The sequence below is a fragment of the Oculina patagonica genome, chromosome 12 (assembly GCF_052425735.1).
Source record: "Oculina patagonica isolate OP01 chromosome 12, crgOcupat, whole genome shotgun sequence".
Taxonomy (NCBI): domain Eukaryota; kingdom Metazoa; phylum Cnidaria; class Anthozoa; order Scleractinia; family Oculinidae; genus Oculina; species Oculina patagonica.
The window spans coordinates 32,703,272-32,728,483 of NC_135769.1; the positions used below are offsets into that span (position 1 = coordinate 32,703,272).

General features: G+C 39.9%; 3 protein-coding genes across 3 annotated transcripts in view; 2 read left to right on the top strand and 1 right to left on the bottom strand.

Annotated features, from left to right (window-relative positions):
• Nucleotides 1–25,212, top strand: part of LOC144633181 (echinoderm microtubule-associated protein-like 6) — a 78,374-nt gene that overhangs the window by 12,693 nt on the left and 40,469 nt on the right. The gene's annotated exons all lie outside the window — the stretch shown is intronic.
• On the bottom strand, nt 293–19,132 carry LOC144633186 (uncharacterized). The gene is made up of 2 exons (XM_078491996.1): nt 19,017–19,132; nt 293–3,172 (listed from the first exon to the last, which is right to left on the bottom strand). The coding sequence occupies exon 2, from the start codon at nt 3,114–3,116 to the stop codon at nt 468–470; it is 2,649 nt and encodes an 882-aa protein (XP_078348122.1). The 5' UTR covers nt 3,117–3,172; nt 19,017–19,132; the 3' UTR covers nt 293–467.
• Nucleotides 21,100–23,863, top strand: LOC144632227 (uncharacterized; the record flags this gene model as incomplete). Its single annotated transcript, XM_078490822.1, has 3 exons — nt 21,100–21,268; nt 22,117–22,710; nt 23,117–23,863. Coding segments are annotated over 3 exons (771 nt in total), but the record flags the coding sequence as incomplete, so codon positions are not given.

Sequence of the window (25,212 nt, forward strand, 5' to 3'; positions counted from 1 at the left end):
ACATAGTCTAATTGCGCGTCGAACAGCTATAGAGAACGTCGCTCTCAAAGCACAGGTTAAAAAATATATATTTACATGAGCGTTTCGTGTCCTCATTTACACATTATTATAATCCACTTTCTCATAGTTGAGCACCTGGAATACCAAATGTAGTATTTTACGAATAAAAAGAATAAAAAGAGGACTTCCTATATTGCTTGTTGTGCCAATTTCCTGAGGTTCTTATTAATAATAATGAGTAGTTTTGTGGTACTTTTTGTTTAATCCTGCAAAAAGGTAAATGCTCCACGCCTTACGGAGCAAATGTGTATTGAACTATTTAAAGTACTTTGAAGATGTCACCTTAATTGTACATCAATAATTAAACGAATTAATGCTGTTAACAAAAATATTGGTTTTGAGAAAAATTTAAGCGAGTGCTATTTACAATACAGTTATAGTCTGAAATGTCAGCAGACTAAATACAGTTATTGTTTTTCTCCAAATTCTATCGTGACGTCATCACCGATGAGTACAAACGGAGCCCAGTACTTGACAGCACCAAACTTGTCTGACTCTCGGAGGCTTTTCATGGACCGGTTAAGAGCCACACTGGTGCTATGTCCATCTTTGAGATGTGTATAGAAACTCTTCATAAACTCCATCGTAGCCTCGTCATTAATTGCCCAGAGTGCTACCAGGACACTTCTGGCACCAGCACCAAGGAACGCCCGTGCAATACCAACAACACCCTCGGGCGTAACTTTACCTTGGGCACTGTGACAGCAACTAAGCACAACAAGTCTTGCACGCAGTTTCGCCGCTTGCACATCTGACATTTTTAACATAAAATCTTTCACTTTAGGAATCTTGGATGCCCGTTCAGGATTTGGAGCCAGCGCAATTTCACCAGCTTCCATATCGCCATGTGCTGCAATGTGTACTAATGCAACTGAACCGATTCGTTTCAGTACTTCGTTTTTAGTTGCATCTCGTCCAGTGAGAGGTGGGATATCAAGCATTTCCCCTATTAACTCGACTTCCTTTCTGGCATATGGTAAAGACAACCATTTTGGCCTGCCCCGCCTGTTGACAACTTCTTCTACACATGGATCTCCCACGAGCAGTGTTCCACTCGTTCTGTGGAAGTCATAAGCAGAATCTGCGATCAGCTTTAAACTCGTCAGTGAGGGAAAAATGCTTATCTTGAAAGATTCGCTTAAGTACCTTGATTCATCATCCACAAACGCAGCATAAGGAGCTAGGCACAAAGGTCCGTCTGGAACGATGATTAAATCGTCGCCTTGAAGCACATCTGCAATGGGGCCAATGATGCATTCATAGAAGAGGCGTAAAGATTCGTTTTTGCTGTGTAATTCCTTAACTGTGTCTTGAACAGCTTCTTCACGATCAGTGGGAGGCAATTTTTCTATGTGCTCATCCAGTGAACGGTTCTCACATGTAACTTGAACACCACTTTTAATTTCCTTGAACGCATTCTTCCTTAAACGCTCCAAGAAGGCAACAGCTTCTTCTCTTTCGACTTTTTTCTGTCTAAATTCAGTATTCTTCGCTTTGCAGAGAACCCAGAAATTGACTGTTTTACCTTCTATTGCCACGAAAACGGTTTGTTTAGACCTATTGCTTAATATGTCAGAGACCTTTACTTTTGGCTCAAATGATCCAGAATCCAGCAATTCACAGGCATATTGCAACTTCATGAGATCCTCCAAGGCCTGTGCTCGTCCTTGCTCAGCAACACACAAAGCCTCTTCAACCTTTTCAAGCAGTAGTAGAGTTCTCCACAATGCATCGTAAGCATGTTGAAACGCATTACGAAACGTTATTTTCCACGTATCCTCAGACTGAAGAAGACCTCGTACCTCATTGTACAGTTTTACACTGGATCGATAATAATTAAGAGCTTCATGCAAATCACCTGATAATTCCAAAACACAGCCTAGAGAGTAACATGCAGCTCCTTCTCCATCTCTCTGCCCCAGTTCTTTAGCAATGCTAAGATGTTGCTTGTGGTAGTCTATGGCCTGCATGAAATCAACCATACCACAGTAGGCATTGCCAAGATTGCCATAAGCACGTCCTTCTCCAGACCTGTCTCCCAGTTCTTTGGCAATGCTAAGATGTTGCTTGTGGTACTCTATGGCCTGCTTGAAATCACCCAGACTCTGGTAGGCATTGCCAAGATTGCCATAAGCCTCTCCTTCTCCAGACCTGTCTCCCAGTTCCCTAGCAATGCTAAGATGTTGCTTGTGGTACTCTATGGCCTGCTCGAATTCACCCAGACTCTGGTAGGCATTGCCAAGATTGCCATAAGCACGTCCTTCTCCAGACCGGTTTCCCAGTTCCCTAGCAATGCTTAGATGTTGCTTGTGGTACTCTATGGCCTGTTTGAAGTCACCCAGACTCTGGTAGGCATTGCCAAGATTGCCATAAGCACTTCCTTCTCCAGACCGGTCTTCCAGTTCCCTAGCAATGCTAAGATGTTGCTTGTGGTACTCTATGGCCTGCTTGAAATCACCCAGTCTCCTGTAGGCATTGCCAAGATTGCCATAAGCACCTCCTTCTCCAGACCGGTTTCCCAGTTCCCTAGCAATGCTAAGATCTTGCTTGTGGTACTCTATGGCCTGCTTGAAATCACCCAGACACCGGTAGGCAATGCCAAGATTGCCATAAGCACGTCCTTCTTCAGACCGGTCTCCCAGTTCCCTAGCAATGCTAAGATGTTGCTTGTGGTACTCTATGGCCTGCTTGAAATCACCCAGACTGTTATAGGGAATGCCAAGATTGCCATAAGCAACTCCTTCTCCAGACCTGTCTCCCAGTTCCCTAGCAATGCTAAGATGTTGCTTGTGGTACTCTATGACCAGCTTGAAATCACCCAGTCTCTGGTGGGCATTGCCAAGATTGCAATAAGCAACTCCTTCTCCAGACCTGTCTCCCAGTTCCCTAGCAATGCTAAGATGTTGCTTGTGGTACTCTATGGCCAGCTTGAAATCACCCAGACGCCGGTAGGCAATGCCAAGATTGCCATAAGCACGTCCTTCTCCAGACCTGTCTCCCAGTTCCTTAGCAATGCTAAGACATTGCTTGTGTCTCTCTATCTCTCTTTTAATCATTTCTTATATACATATATGATTGCCACAAATTTGCTTTCCTCTTGTCAAATATATACCTAGAAAACACGAAATATAAAAGAAACACAGTCACTTCTGAGTTGATTGGAGTATTTTGGGATTAGGTTTTGTTATGCTTTTAATAGATTTATCTTAGACCCTGAACAATAAGAAAAATAAAAGTTACAGCCTTTCAGAAAAAATCACTTTTTTGAATGCTTTGGGCTTCACGGAAGGCAATAGAGGGGCAACCAGTAAACTACAGAACTTCAGATAAAATTATTAGACGTACAGAAATACGTGCACTTTATTGAGTATCTCCAAAAAGAGCTTCCCAGCATCAATATATCAAAATGTTAATGATAAAACGGCCGCAAAAATTAAGATGTTAGGCCAAACTTAAATCCTCGGGCGTAAACAAAGCTAACCGTAAATAAATCTATTTACTACTTAAACAGTTTTCTAGCTACTATTTTTTATTTTGAAAGCGTCGAAACTCTTGTGTTTAGGAAAGTCTAGTTCTGGACGTTAGTTACATTGTAATTTTGAATACCACTTATTCGGTGATATTAGTATACCGTAATGATTCGATTTAGGGCCCGGGGCACTTATTTACTTTTTGCACTTCAAGGGAGGGCGCTTATTCGAGACAGGGCGCTTATTCGGGACAGGGAGCTTATTTAATTTTTTGACAAACAACCAAAAAAATCAAAATTTTAATAAATTTTAAAATAACTTAAAATAACAGAAACTGTAACCGTGACAAATTGTTAAAAGTTCAGTTACTTTCAAACGAAAATTCATTTTAAAAGTAAATATATACATTAACTGTCCGGTGAATGTTCATGAGTTTATCTCTTCTTCGTCGATGACTACAGTAGGGGCATTTATCCACAATAACGGCGCTTATTATAACAGTGGCGCTTCTTAGAATGGGGGCGCTTATTGGAATAGGGGCGCTTATTGAGAAAAATACATTCGAAGGGGGGCGCTTATTCGGAAGAGGGCGCTTATTGGAAGGAGGGCGCTAAATCGAATCATTACGGTAGGGCATGAGAAAGATATGCAGTCAGTGACGCAAGCTACTCGGAAAATAATTCGAGTCTGAAGTTTTTCCAAGTTGCTTGCATCACTTACTGAATAATATTTCTCTCATGTCTTTCCCCAGCTTAAAATTAGCATCATTCATTTTAAACAAATTGGGCAGTCTGTAAATATAGTGGAACTTCTCCTTACGGACACCTCTATAATACACCCCCACCCCCCCCCCCCCCAATTACAGATGGGACACTGAGGTTCCTGAAGGGGCTGTAAATCCCATTTTCCCAGCCCAAATTGTGCCTAAATCCCGTATCCAACCTATTATTTTCCCAAATTTTCAAAATCCCAGTCTGAGGTCTATTATTTTTGTGATTCCCACTTCTTGAACCCTAATCCCATTTCCCAATGAAAATTTGCCAAATCCTAGTTCCCATTTCACCCCTTCATGCCCCTTTTCACTTCGTCCGAAAGATACCAAAATTCGTATAAACCCTACCTATGTAATACGGACGCTCTTTCCTGTCCCTTTCAACTGTTCAACTTCGTACTTCTCAAATATAGTCACGTGTTTACTGAACTATAAGTATGAGGGTTCAGTTAAACCTCTCCTTATGGACACTTTTCTTTTATGGACAATCTCCGATGTCCTACAAAATTCTTTTATAAAAAAACCCTTTATAATACGGACCCTATCTGGACAACTTCGAACTTCTCAAATATAATAAAAAAGGCGCTTAAAAACGCATTTTACAGCCTAACGGAGTCTCAATGCTTTTACAATTTTAGTTCTATTCCTAATCAAATATAAACGCTGTTAAAAAGAAAAGTTTAAGTCTCGATTTAAAAGAGTCAACTGTGGAGCACTGTTTGACTACAATGGGCAAGTCATTCCATAGCTTTGGTGCAATCACTGAGAAAGATCTGTCACCATAGGTAACCGTTTTAGTCTTAGGAATAAACAGTACGTTTAAGCTACTTCATCGTAGTAAACGATGAGGCGTGTAAATAAAACGCAGCCATTTAAATAGGCTGGTGCAAAGCCATGGAGGACTTAGGACATAGTCTCGCGTTTACTGAACTCTAAGTATGAGGGTACAGTCAAACCTTTCCTTATGGACACTTCTCTTTTATGGACAATCTTCGATGTCCTACAAAACTCTTTTATAAAAAAACCTTTATAATACGGACCCTATCTAATACTGACAACGGACACTAAATCTCGGCCCCAGGGAGCAATTTCATATAATCTTTATCTCTTTATTACGGACACTTCGGTGATCTGGTGATGATAGTTTGTGTATGTATTACAATTTTCTGTTCGTGGTTACAAAAAACAACAACGCTTTCTTCAACTTATACGCTTTCAGAATTGTGTTTTTACGTGCAGCATTGCGTTGTAAATCATTTCGTACACAGTACATGTAGTACTCAACTGATACAGTGTCTTAATGCTGCACATTAATCAATTTACACGCAGTTAAAAGAAGAAGGTGGGCCTTATTTTTGCTACTGAACAATTCAAGCTGTCAGTGGAGTCAAAAGTGACGTCATAGTGGTGACCTCTATAATACGGGTACCTCTCTAATGCAGGCACTTTGCTCTGTCCCTTCGGTGCCCGTATAGAAGATACTTGGGGGAGGAAAGTCGGCACTTTACTTTAACGGCATAGCAGTGCCGGGAAACGATGCAAATCATGTGTCAATCAAGCCGTTGCTAAGAAAGACTAAACCAAAACTTTGTGTTACTCGGAAGTTATTGGTGTTATTAAGGTCTCCGCACACGTGGGGATAAGACGTAGGGACATGTCGCAGCGACATAAAGCAGCGACAAAATTATGTGTTGTTCACACTGAGGGGTCATGTAGCAGGGACAAACTCATAGGTTGTTCACACTGAAGGGACATGAAGCGGGGACGTGTAGCGGGGACATGTACACACGCAAGAAAATGTATCGGGGACATGTTGCAGCAACACGTCCCCAGTGTGAACTAGCCGTACATGTTGGTATGTCACCTAGAACGGGGTTTTCCGTCTTACCAAACAAAAGATTTAATGAACAATAAAATGATAGCTCTGCACGTGCGCCTTACTTATCCTCTGCAAAACAACAACAATTAACGAGAAAAAAAATTAAATTCTGTGAGTTTTTGAGATGGGGAACAATCAGTTTTGTTTTTGTTGTGTCTTTCGAATTTCTATTTGGGGTGCACTCTTCAACTATTCACCTAAAAATCGAACGAACACAGGATAAACACATTGAGTAGATACGGTCATTGTGGGATTCTTAAAAGAATTTCGTAAAAAAATAAAACTTAGTTTACCTAAAATATATATGTATATACTTTTTATTTTAAACTGAACTTTTCTTACTAGATGTTGACTACAGCGTCGCTGTCATTTTGCTACATTCTGCTTCAGGGGCATGTTTCAAAACCGTCAACACGAGGGGACATTAACATCGATTCCTTCGACATTTTGTCCCTGCGACAGTCCAACAAAGTTAAACGAGTAAATAATAAGATGGTAAATTTTAACCAAACGAGTTGAGTTAAACGAGTTGAACCCCGTGCAACATGTCGCAGGAACAAAATCGTAAAATTCGTGTTGCATGAGCCAAAAATTATCAGCACACACGAGGGGACGTGTCGCTGCAAGATGTACCTGGGACATGTCCCTGCTGCATTTTCGTTGGTGTGTATATATTGTGATTTTGTCGCTGCTGCATGTCCCCGCTACACGTCCCTGCTTCATGTCCCCGCAGCAAAAACAACACAAGATTTTGTCGCTGCTAGAGTGCGAACAGAGCCGGATTTTGCACCTGATTTTTTCACGCCGCCGAGATATTTTTTTGCATTTTCAGCCGGATTTCTCACCTGATGTTTCACGTCCCTGAGAAATATCTCGGCGGCGTGGAACATCAAGCAAAAAATTTGTCAGAGTTAACATTCAACAACCGAAAAATGGCAATCATCTCGGAATTATCGCGATTCTTTTAATTAGTATTTTTCGCAAAATCTCTTTTTCTTGGCCGGTAGCCGTTATCACTGTTTTCGCTTCTTCTTTAGCATTGTTAACAGAGAAAAAAAGGTTATGAAGCCCGGAAAACTTCAAAGGAGCAAATGCAAATATGTTGGAATGTTTACGACCGTGCACAATCTTTTGTACATATTATACATAAATTACGTAACAGAGATGTTTCCATTGGTTAGTTGCTTAGACAGAAGTAAACAACTATTGTGTTTTGTGCACGGTCAAGGCCAAAACAAAGAACTTTGTCAAGCTATTCACCAAGCCCTTAGCAACCATTCCATTGCTGCCACGCACACTCGGTTAACCGGGACCGCTATGCCGCACTTCAAAGTCGTTTCACAAAGGGAGTTTCTACCCCCCCCCCCCCCCCACCCGGTTAAAATGAAGCAGCAAGAAAAAAAGATGCTGTCTGAAATGAATCAATAGAAGCCATTACCTTTCAAAAGTCCTTTCTCGTACCTTTTTCCTTATGCTTTCATTGATATCTGGCCAACCTGGCCACCAACAGGCCGCCAAAGTTCGTCTTACAGCAAATGGTTTGAACCCAGGAGCCCACAAATTCAGCTTTTGTTTAAAGGTCAAATGAATCGAAATGTCGATGTTTTTTTAATTTTTTTTGCCCATGTGTTTATTAAGAGCCAACTAAACATATCCCGAAGTTTCAAAGTAATTGGATATTGCATCAAGGAGATATTGCAAGTTGAAAGATGCTTTTTTGGGCCTTCGTAATCGTAGAGTGCTCGGAAAAATAGCACATTTGCACGATATCGTCATTTGACTACAAATACCAGAATTCATTTCGCTTTTCTTTTGTTATTCAAATTTTGAACCCACAGTGGGGTTTGAAAAACAATTGCTCTAATTAGAATGACAAAAAGACAAAGTGGAGGATTCTGGTAGTTGTAGTCAAGTGACGCCATCATGCAAATCGCCTATTGTCGGAAATAAAAACCTGTGACGTCATTATTGCTGTTTTTGAAGACGACCGCAGACCGATTCCGCAGACCGCACCTTAGAATTTGTAAATGTGTTTAGTGACATTTCAAGCAGTTAATTCGTTCTTTTTGGCCGTTTTTCAGTTGATTGTTTGTTGGTACGTTGTTGTTTTTAGTAATATAGCTAGAGCTCAAAAATAGCTCAAGCAAGTACAAGTTTTGTTTGCTGTCGTTTTGCATATCATGTGAGACGTACGTAGTATGCACGCTGGTATGACAACAAATCAGAAATCTCTATTGTTCTTTCTCATTAGCATTTAACGATTCTCGTTAGCATGTAAGGTTTAATGAGCAGAAATAATATTTAATAACTCTATACGTGCGTTTTGAATATCTTGGTACATTTCATAGCCGTTCTCTGCAAAAAAACGTGAAATAACCAAATTAGTTTGGAAAACCTCAGCCACGACGGGGTCTCTGTAAAAAGAGGACCGGATGGCGGCGGATGGCGGATGGCGGATGATAAAAGGCGGATAAGAAAAGGCGGATGACAAAATGCGGATACCAAAAAAAAATAAAAAAAAAATTAAAGAAAGAACTTTTTTAATATATCAATAACTTAATCAATTAATGACCGCGAAACACTTCTTTTAAAATATTCTAATATACTCTATCACCTCTATTTGCATTTAAACTTAAACTCGACCGTTATTTTATTCTTATCTACTTGATAATGAACTCAAGATGAGTTCGAAACGTCGTGGCTTATTTTCGCTTATTTTTATACTTAATTGTATATCGAAATGTTCTCTCATTAATCTATTAAATAATTTAATTGATAAATTAATAAATAAATTGAGAAGTAAATATTAGCACATTCAGTCCAGGAGATGTCTGACAAGACGAAAGAAACAGAGATAAAAACTTTTTTCGAAAAAAAACCTCGACTTTCCTTTATCATCGGACTCCGGGGTGTTACTAAACTGAGGATCATCGCAGTATTGTTTGTGGATGGTTGCTCGACGTTATCACATAAAACTGGACAGACAAACAAACAAACAAACAGTAAATATATCCCAGACAATAAAGGGTTCCTATATATCTCTTCTTAATCCTTCTGTAAATTAACGAAATCCTCACTCGATATCCTATCTTGAAATCCCGGCTCGAGATCGACCTCGAAGGATTAAGAAGAGATATATAGGAACCCTTTATTGTCTCTTTTTTTGGTGGTAATTGATTGGGTAACACGAGAAGCTGTGAGAAATGAAAGAACTGGGATTCAGTGGACCCTTACTGAACAACTCGAGGATTTAGATTTAATTTCAAAACTCCGATTTCGCATTTCTTCATATTCAGTCAAAAGAAAATGACATTTAAAATTTTCAAAGGGTTTTTATATTTGAGAAAATCGGCAAAAGGTTAAAAGGCCGTTTTCGCGTCCCCGCCGCCATAAAATTTTGTCGAATTTTTGTGGGTATTCAAAACACTCGTACGGAAAGAAGGTTGAACGTATGAAATTTATCTTTGGCAGGTATGCGGGGCATCCAATATACTACACAGAAACCTAAAAATATTGCAAAACGATGCAATTAAACAGATCTTTTTTAAAGCCCGAAAATTGGTATTTTGAGCACTTTGGTAAACACTTGAAACAAGGGTAACTTTGGTGGCAAAAATCGTGTCCTGGTACATCGAAATTTGGAATAAAATATAGATCGGCGTCAAGTACTATTATGGTACTGTAACATATAAAAAATCCAGCCCGGGCAATTGAAAAACCACCCGTTGAGAGAAGTAAACGCATAGTAAATATTTCATGTATTGACTACAAAAATTGTCACGGTCACGCAACACTAGTAAACACATTTCGATCTGATTTATTCAATGTGTTTTAGTTTTGCTCACTTTGGCTACAGTTTATGCTCGAAAAAGTCTACCTATCTTATGTATACTTTACTGTTTTGTATTCATATAAAAATTAATTTTAGAGGATGGGATAATTGATCTGACCGCAAAAATACAAAGGTCAAGTTTCGTGTCATATTTACCGACTTTGCCGCTCACACTGTGTAACTCGCACTGTGAAAGAAATAAAACAATTCAAAGCGAAATGTCTTCACAAAGTAGTCTCGAAGCGTGTCATATTTTTATCCTGGTGGTTCTGTTTCATTAAATTACTAACTATTTAACACTGGTAAACGTTATTTTTAGTTCCGGCTGTATCGATTCTGTAAAGTTTTTCGAATACCTCAGTCTGTGTGTCAACAACATGAATTTTGCAAATACAGTATGTGTTCATAAACAAGATGATGATCTTATCGACAAGCGTATCTATAGGAGAACATCGAAAAATGAAGTAGCTGTGTTCAACTGCTTGTATATTTTCCTTTTAAGAGTGCGGGTCCTCGACTTGATATTATACGTCAGAACTGATACATGTACATGTTTACCAAGAACTGCAAGAATTGGAATTAGATGTCTGTCTGAATGTCTGTTGATTTCCTGTTTAACAATAACAATAAAAAAAACACTCTTGGCTATAAAGCAAAAGATACTCTACCACCAACAGCAGCTTACCATACATGTCCAAACATAACAAGTAACGATTCTCGGCTGGTTGAGCAAATACCAAACACATTCGAAAAGGCGATCTCCACAGCCGTTGTTAGCCGTCGTCACGCTCTCCCCTTCGCTCCACTGTTCCGAAGCTGTCTGCCTTTCTCCCGTTTGCAATTTTTACACAGGTTCTCTGACTTTTTACCGCATTCACAACCAATCTCGACTCACTCTTTGTACCTCCAGACTCTTAAAGTCAAATTCCATCCTTTGGATAGCGGGGAAAGGGAAGGTTTTATGCGGGTGTTGGGTGGGGGGGTGGGGGGGGTGGGGGTAGGGGGTCAAGGTTTATTTTGTCATTGATCTTATTGTCCCACAAAGTGACTGACCAGATTACCTGGTGTAATCAGTTACCTTAAGGTTTAAGGTGGTAGTAATTTTAGCGATTTTTTTTAGCAAGATTTAGCGACAATGTAATTTAGCGATTGTCAGATTTTTTTAAAAAACTGAAAACAGCAGGCCCTAGAAAAAAAGATACCCAGTGTAAACCAGTATTTCATAAAGTAAAAGCTAAGATGGAAATAAATGTTCAGTAAAAGAACAGAATCACTAGACGGCATTGTCAGAAAGAACAAAGTTTCGATATCCATTTCTTAAAAGAATTCTTGATGTCGACTATGATTAATTTATTTTCCTTTGGGGAGGGGGGAGGGAGGTACTAAAATTTAACGAGTATTAAATTTGACGAAGACTAATTTTAGCGAGTACTTTTAAATTTAGCGATTTTCGTGCTACTCGCTTAAATCACTAAAATTAGAAGCCGTTAAAAATTGCACCCTTGAGGTATGTTGTACTGACAGCAGCCTGGGAACTAGCTAAGGGTTGGCCCTCAGCCCTCAGATACTGAGGTGGACAGGAATTCAGGAAGAGAGGTTTAACTTAAAAAAAAAAAAAACAACAGCGACAAAAAACCTTGTAGTAGAGAGAAGAAAAGGACCAACCTTGCAGAAAAAAATTGGTCGGAAATCATTTCCTGTCTCCACTTCTCAGTATTTGAAGGTTTGCCCCTTGCCTTATTTTAGGATATGTGGGACGATTAAATGCAGAGGGCCACACAACGTTAGGAAGACTTTGGCACAATTCTTTGTCGGATCTCACGTAGCTTGGAGATGCGTGTACTAGAAGTCACTCGAGGTGTATAAAACAGTAATTTTAAATGCACGGCTAGTACGACGACACTTAGTATTGGACAATTTATTAGGAGCTAGCTTATGTGTACTAATTATAACAGTGGCGGATCCAGACCTTTAGGTAGGTAGGGCCCCCAATCATCCTTACCTGAAATTAGCTCTTGAAGATGATTTTTCTTGGTCCCGTGGGCCTCGGTTTAGCCTAAAAATAATGGGGACCAGGGCCCAATGGCTTCTCCCCTTGATCCGCCACTGTTTTTAATAGTTGCAGACGCAACAGAACACAGAGCATTTTAACTTGGTCCCGCATTCATGCAACTACATTCCTGGACAAGTTCTTGCAACAGGACCACATAAAGAGCCCTTTTCCTCACTTGTGGTACAGGAACAGCTAGTCCAAGTTCATTGCAAAAGAATTGTAGCTGCCACAGATTTTTCTTCGAAAGAGAGTTTGCCTGGACCATTTCCCACACAAGGGCCTGGCCTAAAAAAACAAATTCTGAAATCGCTAAATTAAATAGTCACTAAATCTTGCTCAGAAAAATGGCTTAAATAAGTAGCCCCTAAAAATAGCAACCTTAAGGTAACGATTACTTCTGCAATTCTGGTAATCTGGTCAGTCACTTTGTGGGACAATAAGATCAATGACAAAATAAACCTTGACCCCCTACCCCCCCCCCCCCTACCCCCGCCCAACACCCGTATAAAACCTTCCCTTTCCCCGCTATCCAAAGGATGGAATTTGATTTTAAGAGTCTGGAGGTACAAAGAGGGAGTCGAGATTGGTTGTGAATGCCGCAGTAAAAAGACAGAGAACTGCAAACGGGAGAAAGGCAGACAGCTTGGGAACAGTTGAGCGAAGGGGAGAGCGTGACGACGGCTGACAACGGCTGTGGAGTTCGCCTTTTCGAATGTGTTTGGTATTTGCTCAACCAGCCGAGAATCGTTACTTGTTATGTTTGGACATGTATGGTAAGCTGCTGCTAGTGGTATAGTATCTTTTGCTTTATAGCCAAGAGTGTTTTTTTTATTGTTATTGTTAAACAGGAAATCAACAGACATTCAGACAGACATCTAATTCCAATTCTTGCAGTTCTTGGTAAACATGTACATGTATCAGTTCTGGCGTATAATATCAAGTCGAGGACCCGCACTCTTAAAAGGAAAATATACAAGCAGTTGAACACAGCTACTTCATTTTGCGATGTTCTCCTATAGATACGCTTGTCGATAAGATCATCATCTTGTTTATGAACACATACTGTATTTGCAAAATTCATGTTGTTGACACACAGACTGAGGTATTCGAAAAACTTTACAGAATCGATACAGCCGGAACTAAAAATAACTTTTACCAGTGTTAAATAGTTACTAATTTAATGAAACAGAACCACCAGAATAAAATATGACACGCTTCGAGACTACTTTGTGAAGACATTTCGCTTTGAATTGTTTTATTTCTTTCACAGTGCGAGTTACACAGTGTGAGCGGCAAAGTCGGTAAATATGACACGAAACTTGACCTTTGTATTTTTGCGGTCAGATCAATTATCCCATCCTCTACAATTAATTTTTATATGAATACAAAACAGTAAATTATACATAAGATAGGTAGACTTTTTCGAGCATAAACTGTAGCCAAAGTGAGCAAAACTAAAACACATTGAATAAATCAGATCGAAATGTGTTTACTAGTGTTGCGTGACCGCGACAATTTTTGTAGTCAATACATGAAATGTTCACTATGCGTTTACTTCTCTCAACGGGTGGTTTTTCAATTGCCCGGGCTGGATTTTTTATATGTTACAGTACCATAATAGTACTTGACGCCGATCTATATTTTATTCCAAATTTCGATGTACCAGGACACGATTTTTGCCACCAAAGTTACCCTTGTTTCAAGTGTTTACCAAAGTGCTCAAAATACCAATTTTCGGGCTTTAAAAAAGATCTGTTTAATTGCATCGTTTTGCAATATTTTTAGGTTTCTGTGTAGTATATTGGATGCCCCGCATACCTGCCAAAGATAAATTTCATACGTTCAACCTTCTTTCCGTACGAGTGTTTTGAATACCCACAAAAATTCGACAAGATTTTATGGCGGCGGGGACGCGAAAACGGCCTTTTAACCTTTTGCCGATTTTCTCAAATATAAAAACCCTTTGAAAATTTTAAATGTCATTTTTGTAAATAGTTCACCAAAGGGTTTCTTTTGACTGAATATGAAGAAATGCGAAATCGGAGTTTTGAAATTTTTTTCTCGAAAATTCCAGTCGGTAGCACTTAATATCTGCAACGCACAGCCAAATGCAAAGAAAAACAGAAAAGCTCAGTGTAAAGGCCGGTAAATTAGGAATGAATGTCAACATCCCAAAGACCAAAGTATTAAAGGTTAATGGTAAAGTGAACAGTCCAATCTCGCTCGGAGGTGAAGATATTGAATCAGTAGAGGAGTTTTGTTATCTGGGCAGTGTCATCAGCACAGATGGTGGAACGGATAACGATATTAGTGTTAGGATCGGCAAGGCCAGGTATGCATTTAGGGCCTTACAACCAGTTTGGCTCTCAAGGCAGCTCTCTCTAAACACCAAGCTCAGGATATTTTCCACCAATGTCAAGTCCGTTCTTCTTTATGGTTGTGAGACCTGGCGTTCAACTAAGGCCCTTCACAATAAACTGCAAGTTTTTGTCAACAAATGTCTCAGATGCATCTTGGGAGTCCGGTGGCCGAACGTAATTAGCCATGAAGAGCTGCTAAGAAGGACCAACATGGAATCCATTGTAACATCAGTTAAGCGAAGGGAATGGCGCTGGATTGGCCACACTCTCAGAAGAGAATGTAACAATGTGACAAGACAAGCCTTGCACTACCACCCACAGGGAAAGAGGAAAGTTGGACGACCAAGGAACAATTGGAAGCGATCCATGCTGCAGGAGTTGGAAGGAGTAGGCTACTCCTGGGAAAGAGCCAAAGCACTAGCAAAGAACCGTGTACGCTGGAGGAAACTGGTGGACGCCCTATGCTCCCAAGGGGGTGAAAAGGAACAATGATGATGATGATTGTCTGGGATATATTTACTGTTTGTTTGTTTGTCTGTCCAGTTTTATGTGATAACGTCGAGCAACCATCCACAAACAATACTGCGATGATCCTCAGTTTAGTAACACCCCGGAGTCCGATGATAAAGGAAAGTCGAGGTTTTTTTTCGAAAAAAGTTTTTATCTCTGTTTCTTTCGTCTTGTCAGACATCTCCTGGACTGAATGTGCTAATATTTACTTCTCAATTTATTTATTAATTAATCAATTAAATTATTTAATAGATTAATGAGAGAACATTTCGATATACAATTAAGTATAAAAATAAGCGAAAATAAGCCACGACGTTTCGAACTCATCTTGAGTTCATTATCAAGTAGATAAGATTAAAATAACGGTCGAGTTTAAGTTTAAATGCAAATAGAGGTGGTAGAGTATATTAGAATATTTTAAAAGAAGTGTTTCGCGGTCATTAATTGATTAAGTTATTGATATATTAAAAAAGTTCTTTCTTTATTTTTTTTAAAATTTTTTTTGGGTATCCGCATTTTGTCATCCGCCTTTTCTTATCCGCCTTTTATCATCCGCCATCCGCCATCCGCCGCCATCCGGTCCGCTTTTTACAGAGACCCGCCACGACGGCTAGTTTTTGGTTTTTCTTGTTGGGGTTGAACGCTCTCATTGATTATACTTAGCGCCTGCGGGAGCTATAGTTCTTAAAGCGATAAATAAGCAGTGAATACGTCCGAAAATAGCGAGATTCTCAAGTAAAATATAAATTCATTTTTCACCAGACGTTGTCGTCGACGTTGCCGTCGTTGTTGCTAGGCTCTCTCCCTGGCTCTCTCCTGTCTCGAACTTTGACAACTAGTGCGGTCTGCGGTAGTCTTCAAAAACACCAATTATGACGTCACAAACTCGTTCCATTCCTTCCATTTCAGTGCGCGCTCATTCAAGAAACGTTATCGTGAAGCCTTCGGAAATCTTCGTATTTTTTGCTGTAATTCGCGCTTTAAGGTTCGGAAGCAAAAATTTTCTTTAATTTTACTAAATAATGGTTCTTTACGAGATGGTATTTGCATTAGACTGGTTTATCGCCAGTGTAACCGCTAGGCTCTTACCGATAGTGCTAGCACTTTTTTGGCATTATTTGGCTTCGCGAGCATTTTTTTCTTACATTTTATCCCAAAAAGCACTGCTAGCATTATTTTGGATTTTCGACTGATTATTTGTATAATTTTGTGTTAAAAAGCACAATGTGACTTTATTTATGGCGTCCAAATCCTCCCAGATGCATTTTGCCCTCATTTCAATCTCGAGCCCAGAGTCCGTCGGTCAGCGGTATGGGACGGACTGTGGGAAACTGGAATTGATCAGATCAATTTCAGGTCGATTTCAGGTCAGAAACTTGGTCTTCCGGTTTTTATTGCGCGTGCTCTTAGGTCTAAGCGGAAGTAAATTTCCCAGAACGGAAGTAAATCGAGAAAGTTAAACTATTTCTAACACACTATTGGCCGAATTGGCATTTATCGAAGTAACAAAAGTAACAATAATATTCTGCAAGAAAGAAGAATAATGAGTTAAGGGACGGAGCATTATTTTCTTGGAGGGGGGGGGGGGGGATGAAAAATTTTCCTCTGCAAAATTTTTTTTTAGTTTATGCACCTCTGCAAACATTGTTATACATATCGTGTTTGCAAACAATTTATTTTGTCTTTCCAGGCCCTGCAAACAATTTTTTTCAATATTTTTCATCCCCCCCCTCCAAAAAAATAATGGTCCATCCCTAACTACAGAGCGTCTGGCGCTTTGGTTTTGATTTTTTGAGCATTTTGCTATATTTGTTTGAAATGAAAGCCTTCCAGGATTTCGTCTGCGAAGACTGCGTGCGTGTGTCCGTAGTTGTTTTGCAGAGAAGGGCTTAAATTTACAAGATGCAAAACGCACGAGCAAGCGATTGTTCTGTTCGTTATAATTTTTGTTTGGCGACTTTTGCATATTTTTTTGCGTCTTTCTCATATTTAAAAGGCTCCTTCCTGACAGCGCATCTTTTACGCAATTTTCATAAAAACGGCTTTCCAGAATAGATTGCATGTTTTCAAGCAAGCAATTTTTTCTTGACGAATGTCGGTAATATTAATAAGCACGTTTAAGGCCACAACGGTCAACGCTATTCAATAACTTTAATGAGCAGCTCAGCGACTCTGCACGTGCACGCTCGTGCACGTGCGTTATAATTTTTTGTTCATTTTTTTTCCCGTCGGCAAAACAACAGCGCTATATGCTCAAATTCTGCGTTGCATTGCCGAAAGTTATTACTTGGAATCGAGCAATGTCTTCGATATTAAGTTTTTCAACCGAACGGGGATTTGAATGAAAACAGTAGTTCTAGTGAGATTTGTAAGTCAACTATTAATTGAGTTTTCAATCGATCTTGTCCTTCGTGTCGCCAATCGGTGTCACCGTCATTGTTGCTTTTAAACTCCGTTCAGAAACGCCGTTTAAAAGAAGTCCTTTTTAATTCATCGTATCTTTTGAGTTCAATAAGAAGGGTAGAATTAGAAAGTACTTCATTTGTGTAGCGCCATTCCACGAGTCTTAAGGTGTTTTACAAAGAAAAGCTGAAATTAAGTCGATACTTCAAACTTCTGGCCATCGAAAGCAGAAAAATGTTATTTCAGGGTTTCCGGTTTGGTTAACTTCCGGGGATGATTTTTAGACTTCCTGGTGGATTTCTATCGTTCTGTGAATGACCAATAGTAAAAGAGAAATACATTTCAGTTTCCCAGGGTGTGTCCCGGCGACCCTACCGCTGACCAACTGCCGACGAACCGAGGAGCCGGGTTCACAGCGGTCAAACGCAGCGCGCGTGCGCAGTTCATGTGTAATTGCGCCAAAATTTTCCATACAAAGTCTTCAATTTTCCGTAAACTTTTGCTTTAAAGCCAAAAGTTACCGCCGTCCCTGGAAAGTTAAGGTTTATACGCCGCTTATGGATTGGAAATTTGCTAATTCATCTCCACTGAGTGTCCCAGCTTGAACTGTTCTTTCACCGTACTATTTCTTTAACAATTTCTTGCAAAGTTTGCCCACTTTCGAGTCAAAAGTTCGAGACGGCAAAGACCGGATGTGACGTCAATTTTTGCGTTTGACCGCTGTGAAGGAGCCGGGGGACACTCTGGGCTCGAGATTTGCCCTCATTTTAGTCAAAGGATCCGAGGAGGTCTGGGGAATAGGTTTGATAGGTCAGCGGTTGCCTTCTAGAAACCCATTCCATCACACTCGTTCCAAGATGGCGTCATCCACGTTGTCATCGAGGAACAATGGAAGTCAGCCAGCCAAGGCAGAAAATGAAAAATGTAACTGAAAATCTGAAAAATGTAATATTCTATGTTTAAAAAAATCGGGAAAAAGTGAGCATTTTTATGTAACCCACGAGCACTTTTAAAAAAAATTAGCATTATTTTAGCACTTTTTGGCAAAAAACAAGCACTGCTTTAAGCATTTAATGGTTTTTTTACGAGCACTATCGGTAAGAGTCTAGTAACCGCAAGGTCATGCAATAATATGATATGAAACATGACAACATAGCAGGAGCATACTATAAGCCACAAAAGGATGTGTTGTGTTCATGTTGTTGTGTAATGTTGCTAGTGTGAACTAGGACATATAGTGTTCGAATTATGACAAATCCGTAAATTCTTTGGTTTTCTGTTAAAACTATTGCTAGCCTGCGAATACAGCCGCTTCTTTTCGCTCGTCGGTTCCGAGTTAATCGTTTGCATTATTTCACGGATCACACTCTCTTTTGTCACTGGCTAGCTTTTATAGGGCAGTGCAAACTTACGTTGTAAATACTTGTCGCACTTATGATCAGTTATTTCTCTAATAGCCGTCTGAGACAATTTTGAGATGGAAGTTTTCGTCATTCTTAAAACAATTAAGGGTGGAAGTCGAAATGACTGAATGTAAATAAGGGAATGTTATCGACGAGAAGCCTTCTTGAGTGAACTATCATTGCTTGCAATCTATTTAAATCAGGGACTGAAAAATACTGACTTTATAGACGTCTTTATAGTTGACAGTAGATCAACTTTGAGTTATTCACTTACCTTTAGCCAACAAGGCAACACACACGAGACCAGTAGATTTTGCAAAACGTACGCAATGCAGAATAGTCGGGTAAATAAAGGGTAAATAAAGTTTCAGTTTCAGTCAGTAATTGTCACGAGATCAGTCGTATTTGCATACGGATTATTGCTGCCGATAGGCAGCCTTCATATTCTTGAAAGCATTCGAGAAGTTTCGTTCGTTCGTTCGTTCTATTGGATAGAAATCAGCCTATCAGCAATCCCCTTAAAAATACATTACGAGCCAGCCAATCAGCAGTCCCCTTATAATCGATGAAATTCACATGTGCTCCGTTTTGAAGGAAAGTTTAATGGCGTCTCGAACGGTGAATTCAGGAAGATGTTTATCCCCTCTTGTAAATAAGAAACACATTTTTGGAGTTCAAAATGGAAAGAACTAACCCTAGAGAACACTCGACCGCCTAAAAATAGGACACCAAGGTCTTCTAAGACCTAGACAGAGATGAAGCAGAGCAGCACTATTTGGCCGAAAATTGATCAAGGTTTAAACAATGCAGCTCGTACAAAGTCAAGTTCAAATGGATGGTAAATGTTGATTTGCTTTATAATCGTTTAGCTGATTTTTTGAAACTGGAATCAATAATTTGGAAATTTATGCTTTGTTGCTTTCCGTGAGCATCTGGGAAAACATAATGCATCCGTGTGTTCCGCACGCAACAGTGACCCCCCCCCCAACAGTGATCAAGGAAGTCGAAAGTCGCTTGCTTCTTAAAGCAAATGTACCGTGTTTATTTAAATAAAATTTGGCCGACCTTTTAGTTTTATTTTGTATTTGTAATTCGTAATTTACATTATGGAAGCGTCGTTGTGTAAAACCTTAAAAAATTTTCAATTTGCATAATCGGATTGAAATTTGATACAAACTTATACAAGTTGTTTTCATTCAGGCGCGTGGGAATTTTGATTTTCAAGATTGTGGTATTACTTACCGGTATACTTCATCTGCAACCTTTTGTTATCTTTCCATCAGAAAATATTTATGAACTTATTTTTCTGTACATTCAAATATTTTTGAAGTGTTGCTAACTATAGTTACGGCAGCACTTCACTTCTCATTGAGAACTGCTAGTTCTAGAATCTAAACAGTCACTTGAAATTATGCATTATAATTCCTGACATTCTTTGTAATTAACTCTTGAGTAGAAAGTTCGGTAATTCGGTCACAGTCATTGACAGTACTCTGGACACTTTCTTTCTCGTTGAGGGAATTTTAAAAAGTAAAAAAATTTAAATACCCCCTGTTTGTCAGTGCTGTTCTTCAGTAGCCGTCTTCTCGAATTTCTGGGCTAAACAGACTTGAGGCAAACCGCAAACAGGAAAATTACGATAACAATAGAATAACCAAACAAATTGCGCAAAATTGCTTGTTGAAGCAAACAAGTGGAACCTCATTGAGAATGTGTTCAAGAGAGATCTAATTTGCTCAAACTTTGCACACATCGTTGTTCTATCTTTGCAAAATCTGTAGGACACAACAATTATCAGTAGTATCCCAATGCGAAGAACGTTCGCATTTTAAATTTACGTCACGTGACTAAGAAACGATTGTAAACGGTTTTAAACTTCAGACTAAAATGGGGTAGGGAAATTACACTTGAGTTAAACATTTCAGTGTATAATTCCTGTTGTGTTTAGGTACCGTTTGTTTTGAAGGATAGCACAACAATTTGATATTTGGCGGAGAGATGAAGGACTGGAAGGCATACAAATGCTAAATGCGCGAATACCATTAAGCGCGTGCACGCTCGAACAGCGCGCGCAAATATTCTACAAACGTCACAAAGAAAGAGTACGATTGTTATACGCCAGTTCGACAGTCTAGAGCGTATGCGTTACAGTTTACACGAAGACAAAGAAAGTGATTGCGTGTATGAAAAAAGGTTGAAACTTACAGCGGTTGCACATTAGCAACATTCCCAATATGGTGCGACAAGATTGTTTCCTTTAAAATGGTATTTTTTTGTAAAAAAAGTCATATTTTCTAGCTATTTCATCATTCTGCTCACTGAACTCATCACTAAGCCCTTTTTTAATTTGATTTTTCAGGGGAAATTTGAACGGATCAGAAACATCCGCCAACGAAGAAAGCGGGAACTGCAAATGCGGCCCGGAAAAGTGCAGAGATTTTTTTACTGCTGTTTTGTCTGTAATCACTGCAGGCTGTATACCGAAACAAAGGCGTTTCAACGTTCCCTTCAGCTTTGAAAATCCAGGTGAGAATGTTTTTTATTATCATTTTACAATCTTTAACAAAACGCAAATCAAATACTGTCAGATTGTCAGAGGGCGCTGGGGAAAAGGCCGAGACTTATTTTGATGAAGGTTGCTAAGAAACGTGACGTCACCTTGACGACGGCAGCATGACGTGTTCAGAGTGCTAATATACTTGTTACTGATTGAATAGCGGCAATCTAAAATGCTTCTTTAAATGCATCGATCAAATGCATTATTTTTTTCGCGACTGATTTGATTTATATATATCGCGCATGCTTTTGATAATGAACGCGCGCACGTTTTGCAAGCGAGGGTGATTTCGGGACTGAATCGGAAGTTTGTGTAAACTTGAAACTAGCTGTCCCAGACTCATTCGAGCGTTTCTATGAGTTAATGTGATATTTCTTTAATTTTATAAAATTATCGCTATATTTGCAACGTAACATAAAAACAAAGTCTAGTGCAATACATCTAACATGCAATAAGGGCGCGCGTGATTAATTAGCCTGCGTAGCTGGCGGTATTGCTGGGTTTAGCGCGCACAAGCAAGCGGCGAAGCCGCGAGTGGCTTGGGGCGGAGGAGCTGAGCTATTTCAGCTTCTCCTCCCCAAGCCACTCGCGGCTGCGCCGCTCGCTGTCGCGGCTTCGCCGCTTGCTTGTGCGCGCTAAACCCAACAATACCGCCAGCTACGCAGGCTAGTGATTAATTAAATTTTATTAAAAAAATACACGCATGGATTGTTAATTTAATAAGCGACAATTTTTACACCCCACTGTATATTTGCGTTTTGTGTAGTGTGGACTACGTACTAACTAACGTTTTAATTTCGGTTTCTTTTCTTGTTAGTTTATGGATCACAAACAATTGAGGACATTGTTGGTACAGCAAATTCAAACGCAACTAACAGCACCCAGGACAAACAAGGCGTGGCAAACAGTCAGCGGAGTTACTCCTGTACTCATGTGACTAATCTGCAAAGGGAGCAGAAGAAGCCTGGGGCACAACGGACGGAAAGGAAAACTGAAGACAAACGAAACTTCAACACTGATGTGGAGAAAACCGCCTCACAGCCTGAAGCTCAGACCCATCCTCTTTTAGCCCCTGTTGTTGTTAACGGGTCTTGTAAAGAAAGTTCATGTGTAAGCAATGGAAACGTAGAAACAAGGAAATGTTTTATTGGAAATGACTCGGCCCCCGAGGATGGAGAAACCGTCTCGATGCCAGAATCTGCAGCATCACCAGACATATCTGAAAACAACTGCAGCGGACGAAATTTGGGGGAATCAGACAGGTCAAGGGAAGTTCATAAAGCAAGCTCGGTAAAACTGGAGAAAAAGCCCGGCAGAATTCAGAGATTCCTATCTAATATGTCGTCAGTATTCACTTGTTGTGGTCCAAGTGCTAAACAGTTCCACGTCCCTTTCAGTTTTAAAAATCCAGGTAAGAAACATTTTTCGGCCGACCGCGCCAAAAAAGTATAAACCTTGAAATATGAGCCGCTTTAGGACTTCTTTTTAAACAAATCTGGTAATATCGGACATTGGTTTCACTCGTATCCCCCTTTAGCTATCTTTGGTTGGATTAAGGTCTTCCAACCCTAATTTCAGTCTCCATCTCCCTGTCCTTATCCCCTCCCCCCAAAAAGAATAAATAAATACGACACAAGGTACAGATTTTAGCAGACTCTTTAGTCCAGTCTTCTCCATTTTTTTTCATTTTATTTTGGTACCGAGATTCAAGTTCAAAGGCGAAAAAATTGTGTTTGGAGGCTTCAGTATTTGACTTCAACTCATCAGGAACATAAATTCACTTTAGCAACTTATCATAATTTAATTTTTTTTGTTAGTTCACTAATCCAAATCCATCGAGGACCTGCTTAACTTAGAGGATTGGACAACTCTAAATGATGACAACTGCGAGTATGACGAGGCTAGCCAGAGTGATTCTTACACCGAGCTCAACAGGGGTGATCTGGATAACGCTGACACAGGATCTGACACAAGCTCAAAGGACTATAATAAACTGCGAGGAAATTATAACAAAAACGACACGGAAAAGTCTACAGACCCACAGAATGAAGATGTTGCCGAACATGGACCAACAAGCTCATCCGGTTCAGAACCGGGACGACGAGCTCCTAGCGGACAGAACACAAGCAAACTCAAGCGATCGCTTTCATGGACCCAGCGCATTGATTCGTTCGGGATGGATGTACGAGGTTTAAGAGAGAAGGACTGTTTTCATGCGGACTGTTAAAGACAACTAATCTTGAACTGAGGGAGCAAAGATTGGCCGAACGACAAAAGGAAACGGAAGAGAGAAAAAGAAAGGAAAAGGAAGAGAAATTTGGACCAGCGAAATACGGTTATGACGAAGATACACCCCTCGACGTCTATATCTTCAATGAAAGCCTTAGGCCAGAATGTAAAACCTTTACGGAGGATGACTATGAAAATTATGGGACTTTGATGACACAGGATCAGACAGATATGACTACGCGCGGAAATCTTATGATACAGAGTCGGGCCAAGAAGGCGAATCTGATGGGGAATCATGGGAAGATTATGGTTCAGAATCAGACGAAGAAAAGGAAGACACTTATCAAGATGGCAAACCTATTCCAAAACTGCCGTCCAAAAAGGTTCCGCGCATGATTAATAGATCACCCTCATGGCCCATGCAACTTAACAAAGCAGACACGAAAGTCGACGATGGAATGAAGTCCTGTTGCATTCTCATCTCAACCGAGGGCAAAAAGCGACAGAGAAAACAACCAGGACTGGAAATAGGAAACGACACGTTGGACTATATCGTATGGCGCTTCTATTATGAGGGGAAATCATAGGTAGGTTTTTTGGCCTAACTTTAACCTGGCCATTATTAAGTTGTTCCTTCACGCTTTTATCCTGCGTCGCCCGGGTCATTGGCTTACCCGAGCACGAGAAGTATGAAGAGAGTTCTTCTCCATTCTTCTTGATTTCATCTAGCGGGAAAAAAGTTCTTAAATACCTTGCAACGCGAACTATATCCTTTCCCCGAGACGTGTTTTGTGTTCGTTATTCTCTGCTAATGGCAGTTATTTTAGCAGTGTAAAGGTAACTAATTGTAAAGGATGTAAAACAGTATGTACAGGTAAGTGCAAGTTCGTTGGGCGAAAGGCGGCAAGCGAAAAGGATCTGTCCGATCGATGTGTCGAGTGAAAAACGAAAGAAAAAAGGATACATTGCGGTCTACTCCTTGTTAAGTGATGTTATAAAACTGCGCTACAGGAAAATAATTTGTCAGTTCTTCAGTTTTAAAAATAGCTCTTCATTTTCGGAGACTCAGAGAGTTAAGGCGAGAGTTTGAGAGAGTTTTTCCATTTTCGTGTACCACGTTTTCATCCGTGCCATCTCCGCATCTTGTTTTAAATTCTTTCTCTCGCTGAATCTCCAAGAATGCTGAGGATTGTAAAGAAGTTTAGGACGGGAGCATCTGCACCCTGCATTGCAGGCGTTTTTGCTGGGCGAAAACATTGTGCGTTGTTTATAACCGTCATCTTGGATTCCGTATGGAAAGCGAAAGGTAGGAGCACCACCTATTTATTCACTTCAGGCTTCCCCGATCTTACCAATCCAATATTGCGGCTAAAATTTAAACGCTCGGAAAATTCAGCACTCGCGTGCATGAGCATTAATTCATTGGCTTCTATCAGGTCAAAATACTTTCAATGAAACACTAAGATTTTGAAATAACAAAGCAAAATCTCTAATGTTCATATTTTCTTTAAATTTTCAGTGTTGACGAGTCCTTCAAGATTGTGCAGTGTTATTATTTGTACTGACCAGACTCAGTGTAAAGACGGCAAACTTTTTACATCATTGACATTTATAATGCAATGTGAACGTACTTTATTTTGAGTTGTAAACATCCTTGCGAAAGTTGCCTTCAAAGTTCATAAAA

Bases quoted from the DNA above. Each gene is read 5' to 3' on its own strand.
- LOC144633186 (XM_078491996.1), bottom strand. From the start codon at position 3,116: ATGATTAAAAGAGAGATAGAGAGACACAAGCAATGTCTTAGCATTGCT.